Source organism: Aspergillus neoniger, assembly GCF_003184625.1.
Source record: "Aspergillus neoniger CBS 115656 unplaced genomic scaffold BO87scaffold_31, whole genome shotgun sequence".
Taxonomy (NCBI): domain Eukaryota; kingdom Fungi; phylum Ascomycota; class Eurotiomycetes; order Eurotiales; family Aspergillaceae; genus Aspergillus; species Aspergillus neoniger.
In genome coordinates this window covers 128,259-140,725 of record NW_020291159.1, presented here as the reverse complement: position 1 = coordinate 140,725, position 12,467 = coordinate 128,259, and the positions used below count along the sequence as shown (strand labels likewise).

Here is a 12,467-nt window from a genome sequence, read left to right as displayed (position 1 = left end):
TTTACACGCCTGCCTCATTGGAAACACTCTGTTGATCAAAGTGGTTTTCCTTGATAATCTTGTGCTGCTGCTCCTTGCGCCTATTCTCTACTTGTTTCTTCCGCCCAAAGAACAAGATATCTTTTTGCATTCCATCATCTTTCCAACCCATCAGTGTCAGTCAAAATGATCGCTCGCAACGCAAGACCGAAGCTTTCACTGTGCACCTCCGCTGCGCAAAATACTTCTCGTCAGCCTCTGTCCCTCAAGTCTCCCAGCGCCATACCGCGCACTCCGATTTCCCCTGCGAGCCCGAGTGCAAAGCGGTTCTCGTCTTTCCAAGTACCAAGCTACGCCTACAACAACTCGTGCTCGTCCAAGAGTATCCTCAAGAAACATTCGGGCGCCTCGAATCACGCAGAAAAGCGGATTCAGTTCAAGGGCACTCCCACTGTCCACTGTGTCACGCCCATCGAGAATACCGAGGAATACTATGGCACTTACACCAAGTTGTCGCGCGAGGAGCGACGTTGGACGGTTCGTGAATGAAGACGAGGCTGATGTCGCTACAACCAACACTACGGCCGAAAGCAGATCGGCGGGATGCTGGGCCAGGAATCCGAAGAGCCTTTTTATGCGCCACGGTTTCTGTGCCCTCCCCGCTCCGACTCGGTTGTGATAAGTCGATCCGGCATCTGGAGCGCAACGACAATTCGGGGTATGTCTGGCGGCGCGGGGCATTGGATGTCCTTGAGTGCAGCGGAAACACTGGGATAAATGCATCTGGAGGATTGAGGATAGACTCAGCGTGTATATGATACCTGTTATGTTCATGATGTGATGATCCGGTCCGGCGTTTTGTACTTAGCATAGGGCCTACCTTGGGCTGCCCCAATGACGATCGTTATGGCTCCATTGTGTTCGGTGCTAGTAGTAAACTAGTAGACCTACTTATGGAAAATTCTCGCCAGCGGTGATCCTAGGCACTTCAGACCGACCGGAGCGATTTATAGTAACAGCGGCGGCGGCCCCGGGTTTCGATGGCCCGTGCGACGAGAATCCCGATACGATAGTCTTTAGTTTTCCCGCCGACAAGCCATACCCAGAAAGCTTGCCTCAGCCTTCCTTCACTCGCTTCTCAAATCATTTCCAATGTTGAGCAGAGTTTCCACCTCAGCATTACGCAAAGGCCTGTGTACTGCTCCGAGGTGGAGTCTTCTACCTCGAAGCCGCCGCGGGTTGCTCACACTTGCCATCGAAACGTCCTGGTGCGTCTAATCTAATCCGCCCGAACACTTGCGCGACAGCATAGCTAATTGTTCTGATCTATTCAGCGACGACACATCGGTAGCAATCGTCGAGAAAGAATCAAATGCCGTTCAAATACACTTCCTCGACAAGGTGACCTGTGACACTAGCGCATACCAGGGCATCCACCCGGTCGTGGCTCTCGAATCCCATCAAGAGAACATCGCAAGTCTCGTCCATAAAGCACTCGCCCACCTACCCGTCGCGAAGCACGAAAAGCACCAAACGATAAATGTCTCGAGTGATTCGCAATTACGCAGGAAACCCGACTTCGTATGCGCTACTAGGGGACCGGGGTTCCGCTCGAACCTCTTCGTCGGGCTAGATACAGGAAAGGCGCTGTCTGTCGCATGGCAGGTGCCGTTCGTCGGAGTCCATCATATGCAGGCTCATCTGTTGACTCCTCGTCTTGTATCGTGCATGAACCGTGGCCAGGCCCAAGATAACAGCCAGGATGTCGCGGCGTCGGAGCAACCCATCACCCCCGAGTTTCCCTTCCTCTCCATCCTCGCCTCCGGCGGCCATACAATGCTAGTCAAATCCTCCTCCATAACCGATCACGAAATCATGGCATCAACAGTGGACCGAGCCCTCGGAGAGGCTCTAGACAAAGCCTCCCGCGAAATCATCCCTCCCTACCTCCTCCAGACGTCAAAGAGCACCATGTACGGGAAATTGCTCGAACAATTCGCTTTCCCCAACGGCAAAGCCGACTACGCCGACTACCAAGCCCCCAAATCCCGCCACGATGAACTCCTCCCACGCAAAAGCGAAAACCCCTGGGGCTGGTCTTTCGTAGAGCCGTGGGCCCACAGCCGTCAACTGCAATACAGCTTCTGCTTCATAGGGAGTACGCTAGCGAGGATATTCTCCGCTCGCGAGGCAGCCGGTCAAACGATCAGTCATGAGGAGCGGATAGCTCTGGCTCGCGAGGCAATGCGGACTAGCTTTGAGCATCTGGCGTCGCGCACTATCATGGCGTTGGAAAGTCTTGCTAAGCAAGGGCCGGAGAAAGAGGTCAAGACTCTTGTTGTTAGTGGTGGCGTTGCGGCAAACCAGTACCTTATGACTGTGTTGCGCTCGTGGCTGGATGCCCGCGGGTTCGGGCACGTTGGTCTGGTTGCTCCCCCGCCGTACTTGTGTACGGATAATGCTGCTATGATTGCTTGGGCGGGTATGGAGATGTTTGAGGCGGGTTGGCGCACGAATCTTACCTCTCGGGCTATTAGAAAATGGTCACTGGATCCGCGAGAGGAGGGAGATGGTGGTGTCCTTGGGCCTTTTGGGTGGGAGAGAGCTGAGGATCATTTTGTACAATAGATAGATTTTGGGGATGGATGTTGTTACCACTTCACTCTGCTTCGAGTGTGTATTTTTATGAGCTGTATATAGATCACAATCCATGTATCACCACTACTAGTGAGCTTTACTCTCAAGGACTCTGTATAATCATGTACATTTCATTCCTTGTCATATGAACTAGTAATTCGCAAGCCATGCGAAAGGCGCTACCTTAACACAAGACAACACATGATGCAAATCCGATCTGCTCAAGACAGCACCAGTATGTCTGTGACGAGACCGTTATCCCAATCCCCGGTTTCTAAAGGTGACAGCTTATCAGCCTATCACCCACGGTGAAAGCTCATCTCCACACCCCACCAGCAGCGACAAGCATTTCGGGCTCTTCAGATCTCCCGACCCTCGCCTGAAGTTTTCAGCATCGGTCGACTTTGTACGATTTTTTCAACCTTCAATCTCCATCAACCACCTGCAACAGTACCACCCTGCTGCAGTGCCGTCACTTGCTTCCGAAGCTCGAGGAAGAAATCCTTGCCGTTTGCCATTTGGTTGGCTGTATACGTTGTTGTTCGAGTTAGGTCATTGTTCGTATGTTTCGTGCTGTTGTTTCCTGGGGATGTGGTCACGTACGTTTTGCGCCCCAGGGTCCGCTCGCGCGGTTGTTCACATCTTTTCCTTGTGGTTTGTAGTAGTAAGGTCTCGGTTCTGGAAGAGGAGATGAAGGTTAGCGATAGGTAATCGTAGGTATTGGTTTCGGATGAGCCGTGGTGGTATACGCACCTCCCGGTCCTAAAGTGCAGCGCAAGCTGTATGTTAGCTGGTGCCAATGCTCGCGTAGAAGCTGGCCTAAACTTACCCTTTCTCAGAGCTCCCTTCGCCTCCGCGGCATTGAAGCCTCGCACGGGGACATGCTGCTCCTGCTGCGGCCCGGAAGCGAACTGGTCACGCGAATCTCCCCAATTATTCTGTCCTCCCCGAGACCCACCATGCGCGCTCATGGTGCGGGCGTTGGAGTGTCTCTGCGCCGAGTGGCGGTTCTGGTCGCCCATACGACCTCCGCGCCATCTAGAATGCATACCCACGGGTGGGTTGTTGTTAGTCTAGAGATCTGGGGAGTATAGTAGTAATTCAGTTGGGAAAAAAAAGAGTGGATGGTTAAACTTACCGCTCTTCACCGGGGCCACTCATTCTGTTAACTATCTAACCAGTAGACGGTAAACAGAACAACGAAGTGGGCTTTGTGAATGGGGAGAGAGCTCTTGGGAAGTAAGTAATCAAGAGGGGACGGAACTGACAGACACAGGAAGGTCGGCGGGAAGCAGCGCGAATGTGGAGAGCGGCTTGAGACTCTCCGCCTTTGGGGCCCGACGGCCAGCCAAGCGGGTTGCTTTGCTTATCATAAGCACAGCATCTGGTCAACTTCCCGCCCTCTCGCGGCCTGCGCGTCTTCCCCCCTCTCTATTGTCGCCCACATTCACTGTCGAGTACTGTCCTTTCCGACCTTGGCGGCTTGGAGGAGCCATGCTCTGTTTATTTCCGATCGTTTGACTCCCATTTTCTACCTGCTTTACGGCGCGACGTGCGTTTGTCTAAAATCCTAGAACGTGCGGCTGAGCGGCACCGCTCGGCGTCGCTTTATCACCAACTCCTTTCTAGCTGAACTTCCTATCCGTCTCTGTTCGCGCTTATTCCCGCCTTGTTTGAAACTATGGCGCCCCTCTCATGGCCCAAGAGCCACCGCTCGCCCAGCAGACCCTCCCGATCCCAGACTAGAGTGACCTTGAAACCTCCCTCGAGCTCCGACTCATCGGTGACCAACGAAGGCCCTCCCCTCAAGAAGCGAAAGTATGTCCCTGGCGGACCGGGTGGTGGTGGGAGATACATTGAGCTGGGGGTGAAGGATACGCCGAAACCCAAGCCCTCTCCAGCAGTCAGACGTAATTCTTCCAACTCTCGTGGTCGCAATGGTCCAGTTCCACTTCCAGAGTCAGCACCTCAACCTCAGCCTGTACAACTGCCTCCGCCGCCGCCACCTCCTGTCCCGACGACACCTCCCTCCGCGCGTCTGAGAAGAGAGAAGAGTCAGAACCGAGGCCGTTTTGGGTCATCGACGGCAGCTGCCCTTGCTCTACAACAAGGGGATGGCTATAAGCCGCGAGAGGAGCGTGGTTGGGAGGAATTCCATCCGGATCTTGATATTGATGCGAAATTTGCGGTCTTCGATGCAGAAGAAGTGGATCGCCCACCTCCCACATCATCGATTGCTCATATCCTGTCGCCAAACGGCCTCGATAAGACGAATGAGAAGGATCCAATAGCAGAGCTGATTCGCGCGCATACGAATGGCTCGTCACCGACCCCTATCAAGCGCCGACCAGGCCGCCCTCCTCGTCGACCTGAGGCCATCCTCAACGCCTTGGGCATCACACACCAACAGAAGAATGTTCCACCCCCAGGCCCGAATCCCCGCGAGAGGCTGACGTTGCCGAAGCCCTCGTTCCGCATACGCGACCCGTTCACTTTCTATGACCAACCTGGAGTGGGTCAGCAGAACTATGTTGATCGCACTATGGCGAGTGTAGGGTATCAAGAAAGCGACCTATTCCTCCGCCATGACCGTCGGTTGATCCGCATGACAGAGGGTGCTCAGGAAGATGATCTGGATCCGGCGAACCCTGTCACTTCAGAAGGTGAGGTCAATGCTGCCGTTGGCCGGGTGGAATATGATATGGATGAGCAAGATGAGAAGTGGCTGGAGGAATATAATGCGAAAAGAAGGGAGGACCAGCTGGAGCCGATCAAGCCGGCGGTCTTTGAGATCACCATGACCAAGATCGAGAAGGAGTGGCACGTCTTAGAGAAGCGTATACCGAAGCCTAATCCCAAGCCTCCCCAGACGCAACGGCCTCGTTCGAGCTCTGCCGCGGCGGTGAATGGTGAAACTGCGCCGGGTGAGGAACAGGACAGCAAATGTGCTATTTGCGACGATGGTGACTGCGAGAATTCCAATGCGATTGTTTTCTGCGATGGTTGTGATTTGGCAGTCCATCAGGAATGTTACGGAGTGCCGTTCATCCCGGAAGGACAATGGCTATGTCGCAAGTGTCAGCTGATTGGAAGGGGGTCTGTCAACTGCATCTTCTGTCCAAATACCGAAGGTGCCTTCAAGCAGACTACCTCCTCGAAGTGGTCTCATCTCCTGTGTGCGATATGGATCCCTGAGGTCTCTATCGGTAATCCTTCTCTTATGGAACCGATCACGGATGTGGAGAAAGTGCCTCGCAGTCGCTGGAAGCTTCACTGCTACATTTGTCGCCAGAGAATGGGTGCCTCGATACAGTGCAGTAACAAGAACTGCTTCGTCGCGTTCCATGTTACCTGTGCAAGGAGGGCTCAGCTTTACCTGAAGATGAAGTCAGGACATGGAACCCCGGCGGTCATGGACTCCCATCTACTAAAAGCTTTTTGTGACAAGCATGTACCGCCTGAATGGCGCAGAGAGCATGGGACAGATGTTGCTACGGCTGAGGCAATAGAGTACTACAGGACTACAATGCAAGGCCGCCGATGGGGAGACAGCCAGGCAGCGGCTCTTTCCTTGGAGCCTACACACCCTCTCGGTTGCGACCACGGGGATGAGGACGGACATCGCATGCATACACCACGCATTACCCTGACTGTTGGCGGCAATAAGCGGAAGCGACCGACTGTACCCAAAACTATTTGGAAGTTACCGTCCGGGGCTCCTGTGATTCCCCAGGTTGTGCTTAACTCGGTCGTGGCCTCACTGCAGCGCTTCGGGGTTCGACAAAGGAAACAGTATGCTGAGGATGCTTGCAAGTACTGGACGCTAAAACGAGAAGCCAGGCGGGGAGCCGCACTTCTGAAACGCTTGCAACTCCAGCTGGAAACCTTCTCGTCCATGGAGATGACTAGGAGGGACTATGTTGCTATGGGAGTCCCTGGGAGCAAGAGACTACAAAGACGTATTGAGTTCGGTGAGAGACTCTATCATGATTTGGATCGATTGAGGATGCTGTGTGATGAAGTGAAAAACCGCGAGAGGGAGAAGTTAAAGGACGTGGAGACACTTAAAAGCATTGTTGACACTGTCTACTTCCCGATCTTCCCTCTGCTCTGGCCAATATTCGAGAAAGCTCAAGTGTAAGCATGATTCTTCTACTTTACCTCACGTGGTCTAACATCGCGGCAGGCTTGATGGCAAAGGTATCTTTCGACAAGGCCTGGCGTCTATTCGAACTAAGCTGCAAGAACGGTTCTATCCGTCGGTCGCTACCTTCTCCGCTGACCTGGCTCATGTCTTCACTACGGAGATTGGAGTCCAACCGGCTGGGGATACGGCTGAGCTTCAGATGCAGATTAGTGGTCGTGCACCAGAACTCAGCCTAGAGCAACGCGAGAAGAGAAAGCTTGCCAAGCGGATAATCAAGGCCATTCAGCCTTCTCTAGAAGATGCGATCAGGAAGGAGAGCGAATTAAACCGCAAGCCGTTTGAACAGGAGCTCAAGGAGCTCGATCTCATGCTAGAGAATAGTGTCATGTCCAGGCGGGGCTCCGAAGTTGATGCGCCAGAAACAGTTAACGATGAACAAGCATCTGCAGTACCAAATGGAACAGAGCAGAAGGTTGAGGAAATGGACGTGCTTGCTAAATCCGAGCCTGAAGATAGTGCTGGTGTTGCTGACGTGCCTGGGAACACAGCTACAACAGCTGAGCCTAGTGCGGCCGAGTCCAAACCCCCAGAGGCATCTACCGAGCCTCAAGTACAGCAGGACACGAACATGGAGGATGCACCCGCTGATATGCAGGATACAGAGCCTCAAAGTGCAGATGTGGCGCCCACAGTTGTACAGCCTACAATTGAAAATCAACCATCTGTCCCTGATCAAAACGGAAATCTGGAGAAAGAAAGTGTTGAGCCATCCAAGCCACCAGTGGAGACCCAAAATGGGCCGTTGACGCCCCCACCCAGTTTCAAAGGTGATCAACAATACCCGTTGGCGCAAGGAGGCATCCAGTGGTATATGCAACCGTTCGATCCCATTGGTACCACCATCCACGAGGAGCGGTGGACCGGGCGAGATGTGATGCGAGGGATGAGCGAGGAGCTCAGTGAGCTAGACGAGGAGGAACTAAAAGACCTGGTTGAAGATGAAGAGCTGGAAGGACAGATGGTCAATGGATCGAACGAAGCAGCAAATGGAGGCGATGCACCGACGCAACAGAGCGTGAAGGTACATCGGACTCGACGACGCTGGCGCGGATTCAGGTAGTTAGACGTACAGATGGCGGAGATATCATCATTGGTTTTGAGCGAACATTCTCTACACACCTACACATCATTTCTTTCTTTGCGTTACCCGGATTTCCCCTTTCTGCATGTTTGCTTTTCTTTCCTTGACTCCCTACTACTGCTGCTGTTGCTGCTGAGGGAATAAACATAGGCTGGCCAGGCGTTGGGTAGGTCAGAAACTGGGAATTTGGTGGATTAGAACAGTAGCCATTCTCAGGTAATGAACTTTACAGAATGTAATCATGTCAATTCGCATTCAATTTGTATTTTATTGTAGAGATATATAGCCTCACTCCATAGTGTGGAACAGTATTGAATGGCTGGTATGGAGAACGGCCTTGGCACGACGGCAGAGCCGCGGGCGGTCCAGAATGGCTTATGGAAGACTCGCCGCGCTCGACTTTCTTTCCCGGTTTCTCCCCCTTCTTTCATCATCACCACCGATTTCCATCTCTTCCTCCATCCATCCTTTTTGCCTTCCTCCCTTATCCCCCTTCTTCTCCTCTTCTTTCTAACCTCTCGGAAATCAGAGCCATATTAGCTTCCTGGCTTTCTGATATCCGCGTCGGATAGCTATCGGGTCCGGTTGTTGAATTTTTCTCCTCTCACTAGCACTTTCCTCGGTCTGCGTCGCGCGCGCGCCTTCTCATCCCTTTTCACCTCACTCAGCTCTCTCATTCGTCTTTTCGATTTCCGTCATTATGGCTACAGAGTACGATAACGAGAACGGTCGCTACGACGGTATGTCAACCGGTCATCTTGCCTCGCCAGCTCAGCTGATTTCCCCGGTAACATCATCACAACAATGCTGACTTGCTGCTGCTCAGACGAGCCCCGTTTCGCTCGCGACCGCAGCGCATCTCCTCGCGATGAGCCTCGTGCTGATCGCACCCGTAGCCGTTCTCCCAACGGTCGCGTCGATGACCGGTATGTTTACGTGCAGAGCTGGCTAGCTAGCTAGCTAGCCGTCCCCCAGACGCCAGCCAGACTGACTGGAGCTTCTTATTAATAGCGCCCCCATTGATCCCCGCAAGAACCTCGATGACGAGGAGGGTGCTATCAACACTGGATCCAACCTGTTCGTCACTGGTATCCACCCCCGTCTGACCGAGTCGGATATTTCGCGTCTGTTCGAGAAGTACGGTGATGTCGAGAACTGCTCGATCATGGTCGACCCCCACACCAAGGAGTCTCGTGGATTCGGTTTCGTCAAGATGGTTACTGCCGAGCAGGCCGACGCCGCTAAGGAGGGTCTCCAGGGCGAGGTCATCGAAGGCCGCACCCTGAGCATCGAGAAGGCTCGCCGTAGCCGTCCCAGAACCCCGACTCCCGGAAAGTACTTTGGTCCTCCCAAGCGTGGTTAGTTATTGTCCAGACTCCCTCTGTATCTTGATATACGGCTTATGCGTGTTCAATCTTGTTAGATTTCCGTGGAGGTCACCGTGGTGGCCGTGGCGATCGCTATGACGATCGTCGTGGTCCTTATGGTGGTAGCTGGCGCCGTGGTGACGACTACCGCTATGGCCGCTATGACTCCTACAGCGACCGCCGCGACTATGGTGGTCGTGACTACCGTGACTACGGTGGCCGCCGTGACTACCGTGATGACTATGGTTACCGCGGTGGTGGCAGCAGCGGTGGCATTGATCGCTATGCTTCCGGTGGCCGCGAGGACCGTTACAGCCGCGACGACCGTCGTGACGACCGCCGTGAGGAGCGTCGTGGCGGCAGCGGTGGTGGCTACTATGACCGCGATGCTAACCCCCCGAGTTACGGCTCCGCAGCTCCTGCTCGTGATGCCTACGCAGGCGGCGGCGGCGGCAGCAGCGCTGGCGGTGGCGGCCGTTCCTATGACCCCCGTGACGACCGTTACAGCACTAGGTAGGTGAAGTTTTGACTGATCTGGACGGTCGGAACAGGGCCCAGAGCACGTAACCTCGTCCAGTGATGGGTCTGTTTAGCCTCCGCGCTTCTTTCAATTTTTCTCCCCACGCCTTTTTGTTTTCTGTGACATTCCCTTACTTACCCTATTTCCTGGAATGGTTTTTAATTCCCAATACCCCCATTCGAATGGAATTGCGCTCAACGAGCTACGGTGGGGCGTCATCTGTTGTCTTGTCGAAAATGGAGAGAAGAAGTCTTCATCGCATTCACATGTCATCCGGCGAAATCGACATGTCACCGTTTATGCGACCAGTCGATCTTCAAAAGAGAAAAGAAAAACCAAGGGAAAAAAATAAGAAGAAAAAAGAAAAGGAGAATCCTATGTGGAGTCGTCGGCACTCCTCACACGCTGATGTTTTCTTTTGTTAAATTCGCTCGCAACACCGGAATATTTGGCGGCATGGGAAAGAACAAGAACTTTAACGTTGTAATTCCTCGGATTGTCAGATGGGTTCAGCACACTGCTACATTTCACTCTTCAACCCTTCCGGAAACTTGGTCGTTATCTCGCTAGTCAGCTGTTCGCCTTTGTTTGCGTCTTTGCGTCTTATACAACTCATCTTAACGTAACGACTTTCGATTGTATTCGGCCAGAAGCTTCCATAAATCTGCTCAGCCTGCAGAGGCTATTGCCCACACCCTGGATCCCGCTCTCTGCACCCGGCGGTCTGCAGGGAGGTCGACCAGTGTCGCGCGGCACCAGATCGCCATAGCGTTTGCGTTGTAGTATCGCCAGGGGAAGAAGTCCAATTCTCGCAATAGAGCCAATCCGATGGCAGCAGCAAACAAGTGGACCCTGTAATTCCGGGCGTCGGTACCTTTTTCCCCCGGTGCGATCGATAATCCGGCCATATGGAAGGGGTGGGGATTGAGGTAGGTTCGATCGGTCTGAGACTGATTGAAAATATGAATATCAGAATGCTACTATGCTCTGATTGACCTAGGTTGAGAGCAGGGGACATCTACGGGTGTCTCTTGTCCTTTTTCTTCTTTTTCTTTCCTCTCCATTTTTTCCCACCATCATCTCATAATGGCTAACTGCAGGGCAGCATGCTTGATATCTGTTGTTACCTAGATATTTCCGTTGCGTTTGGGTCTAGGGAATAAATTCGTTCTGTTTCAGATTGGTTCTCGCTGTGCTCCCTTGTAGCATTCCGTACCTTACATGGAGAATTTAGACCCTGGTTAAGGGCGTAGAGAGAATATAGACGTGTAAGCAAGAGTCTTATCTGATGTCTAGTATCTAGGCAACAGGCATTCTCCACTGACTGCCTGGTCCATAAGCAAACCCGTGCCTAATATGCCCAATACAACGGATATTCAGCCACCAAGCTAATCGTACATTTCCATCCATATCATAACCTCGTAACCGCATTATTTCCAAGCCAGTGAGTCAAAGATGCACTCACTCACTGCCCCAAGAAACAAGAACCCATAGCTAGCGTGCGAGCAACCTCTCCATATGCCAAAGCTATCCAAAACCCAACCATTCGGTCTATCTGTGTGGGGGTGCGTCTCAGACTGAACGACTAGAGTAGACTAGACCAGATCAGCATCCATCCATCTCCTTCTTGTTGCTCTTATGCAGATGAGATGAACCCTGAAAGTATCCGCTTCACGTACAGCAGCACATATTGATGTTCTTATGTATGCGTCCACTGAGATCTTAGCCAGCCTTTATTCCACCGTAGATGGTATGGGATGGTGTATGAGCTCGTTGATCGTCTCGTGTAACACATCACGGATCAGCACCAATGGTCGTTTGAACAAGAATGTCTACTCTGGAGTCTTCGATACACCCTGCTGTTCGATTTCATTGCTCTTCTGGATGAGGTATTCGCCGAGGACGCGGAGGGGGTTGGGTGGTCTATCATCATGTTATAGACACGGTCAGCTCGCATCCTTACTAGGTTCTTCACTTGGATAGGATACAATCAGAAGGTATCATGGTATACGCACTGCTCCTTCGCAACGACCGTCATTCCATCAAGAAGATGCGGCACGATCTTCTCATTCATGTATCTTCTAATCGGGGCGCCGCCGGGACGGACCTGGGTGGTGGTGGTGGTGGCGGAGGGAGTTGCAGCGGCGGAGTCAGCACCGGGGGTGTTTGCAGCGGAGTCGGAAGCCATGATTTTGTCTTTTTCGGGGTTAAGAGGTGGGTGTGGTTGTGATGATGATGGTTGTTGGTTCTGGGGAGGGAAGGGAGTGGTGGTAGTAGAAGTAGTAGATTGTATTGGAGGATTAGGTTGAGGTTGAGATGTTGCTGTTGCCTGCTGGAGGAGGAGACAATTTTAGTGAATGCTTGAAAGCGATCCGACGAGGAGAATAAATAGAATTGCAGGTGTCAATTGAGGTGAATTTGGTTAATGGGGGCAAATTTAAGAAATTCAAGACAGAAGTAAAACAAAAGCGGAGCAGTTGCAACTTGCTCCGCCTGTGGGGATCGCGACGGAGAAGTTGTACTGTGCTGTGTGGTTACTGGCAGTTCTGGGTTGTTTCTTACCGCGCTGTTATCGGCCATGGTTATAGATTTGTCTGAAATCTGATATCCTTGTAATTATGGTATGTTATTCGAGAAATATGTGATTATATTCGATGAAATTGGCCCTGCTGACTG

At 52.5% G+C, this 12,467-nt stretch overlaps 6 protein-coding genes across 6 annotated transcripts; 4 read left to right on the top strand and 2 right to left on the bottom strand.

The window, feature by feature from the left end:
* Positions 1–165: 165 nt before the first annotated feature.
* BO87DRAFT_315850 (uncharacterized protein) lies at positions 166–528 on the top strand (the record flags this gene model as incomplete). The annotated part of the gene is made up of 1 exon (XM_025619712.1): positions 166–528. The coding sequence occupies one exon, from the start codon at positions 166–168 to the stop codon at positions 526–528; it is 363 nt and encodes a 120-aa protein (XP_025476558.1).
* A 512-nt stretch (positions 529–1,040) lies between these two features.
* Positions 1,041–2,664, top strand: BO87DRAFT_341185 (N(6)-L-threonylcarbamoyladenine synthase family protein). Its single transcript, XM_025620686.1, has 2 exons — positions 1,041–1,247; positions 1,314–2,664. Exons 1-2 carry the CDS (start codon positions 1,132–1,134, stop codon positions 2,605–2,607), a joined length of 1,410 nt encoding a protein of 469 aa, XP_025476557.1. The 5' UTR covers positions 1,041–1,131; the 3' UTR covers positions 2,608–2,664.
* Positions 2,665–2,740: 76 nt separating this feature from the next.
* On the bottom strand, positions 2,741–3,884 carry BO87DRAFT_379240 (uncharacterized protein). Its single transcript, XM_025623984.1, has 5 exons — positions 3,755–3,884; positions 3,446–3,654; positions 3,370–3,378; positions 3,220–3,294; positions 2,741–3,142 (listed from the first exon to the last, which is right to left on the bottom strand). The coding sequence occupies exons 1-5, from the start codon at positions 3,775–3,777 to the stop codon at positions 3,051–3,053; spliced, it is 408 nt and encodes a 135-aa protein (XP_025476556.1). The 5' UTR covers positions 3,778–3,884; the 3' UTR covers positions 2,741–3,050.
* A 127-nt stretch (positions 3,885–4,011) lies between these two features.
* BO87DRAFT_365474 (putative PHD finger domain protein) lies at positions 4,012–8,134 on the top strand. The gene is made up of 2 exons (XM_025621797.1): positions 4,012–6,753; positions 6,803–8,134. Exons 1-2 carry the CDS (start codon positions 4,298–4,300, stop codon positions 7,881–7,883), a joined length of 3,537 nt encoding a protein of 1,178 aa, XP_025476555.1. The 5' UTR covers positions 4,012–4,297; the 3' UTR covers positions 7,884–8,134.
* A 390-nt stretch (positions 8,135–8,524) lies between these two features.
* BO87DRAFT_138741 (RNA recognition motif domain-containing protein) lies at positions 8,525–9,833 on the top strand. Its single transcript, XM_025618098.1, has 4 exons — positions 8,525–8,644; positions 8,731–8,830; positions 8,916–9,262; positions 9,328–9,833. The coding sequence occupies exons 1-4, from the start codon at positions 8,605–8,607 to the stop codon at positions 9,786–9,788; spliced, it is 948 nt and encodes a 315-aa protein (XP_025476554.1). The 5' UTR covers positions 8,525–8,604; the 3' UTR covers positions 9,789–9,833.
* A 1,667-nt stretch (positions 9,834–11,500) lies between these two features.
* Positions 11,501–12,317, bottom strand: BO87DRAFT_379236 (DPY30/SDC1 family protein). The gene is made up of 2 exons (XM_025623983.1): positions 11,807–12,317; positions 11,501–11,714 (listed from the first exon to the last, which is right to left on the bottom strand). Exons 1-2 carry the CDS (start codon positions 11,977–11,979, stop codon positions 11,624–11,626), a joined length of 264 nt encoding a protein of 87 aa, XP_025476553.1. The 5' UTR covers positions 11,980–12,317; the 3' UTR covers positions 11,501–11,623.
* Between the last annotated feature and the right edge of the window lie 150 nt (positions 12,318–12,467).

What these genes read in the sequence shown, in the direction of transcription:
- BO87DRAFT_365474 (XM_025621797.1), top strand. Translation starts at nt 4,298, where the DNA reads ATGGCGCCCCTCTCATGGCCCAAGAGCCACCGCTCGCCCAGCAGACCC. An exon ending in ATATTCGAGAAAGCTCAAGT is followed by an intron (nt 6,754 to 6,802) that starts GTAAGCATGATT and finishes ACATCGCGGCAG; the next exon opens with GCTTGATGGCAAAGGTATCT.
- BO87DRAFT_379240 (XM_025623984.1), bottom strand. Translation starts at nt 3,777, where the DNA reads ATGAGTGGCCCCGGTGAAGAGCG. An exon ending in AGTGGCCCCGGTGAAGAGCG is followed by an intron (nt 3,655 to 3,754) that starts GTAAGTTTAACC and finishes TATGCATTCTAG; the next exon opens with ATGGCGCGGAGGTCGTATGG. An exon ending in CGGACCCTGGGGCGCAAAAC is followed by an intron (nt 3,143 to 3,219) that starts GTACGTGACCAC and finishes CAACGTATACAG; the next exon opens with CCAACCAAATGGCAAACGGC.
- BO87DRAFT_379236 (XM_025623983.1), bottom strand. Translation starts at nt 11,979, where the DNA reads ATGGCTTCCGACTCCGCTGCAAACACCCCCGGTGCTGACTCCGCCGCT. An exon ending in ACGGTCGTTGCGAAGGAGCA is followed by an intron (nt 11,715 to 11,806) that starts GTGCGTATACCA and finishes ACATGATGATAG; the next exon opens with ACCACCCAACCCCCTCCGCG.
- BO87DRAFT_341185 (XM_025620686.1), top strand. Translation starts at nt 1,132, where the DNA reads ATGTTGAGCAGAGTTTCCACCTCAGCATTACGCAAAGGCCTGTGTACT. An exon ending in CTTGCCATCGAAACGTCCTG is followed by an intron (nt 1,248 to 1,313) that starts GTGCGTCTAATC and finishes TGATCTATTCAG; the next exon opens with CGACGACACATCGGTAGCAA.
- BO87DRAFT_138741 (XM_025618098.1), top strand. Translation starts at nt 8,605, where the DNA reads ATGGCTACAGAGTACGATAACGAGAACGGTCGCTACGACG. An exon ending in CGAGAACGGTCGCTACGACG is followed by an intron (nt 8,645 to 8,730) that starts GTATGTCAACCG and finishes GCTGCTGCTCAG; the next exon opens with ACGAGCCCCGTTTCGCTCGC. An exon ending in AACGGTCGCGTCGATGACCG is followed by an intron (nt 8,831 to 8,915) that starts GTATGTTTACGT and finishes TCTTATTAATAG; the next exon opens with CGCCCCCATTGATCCCCGCA.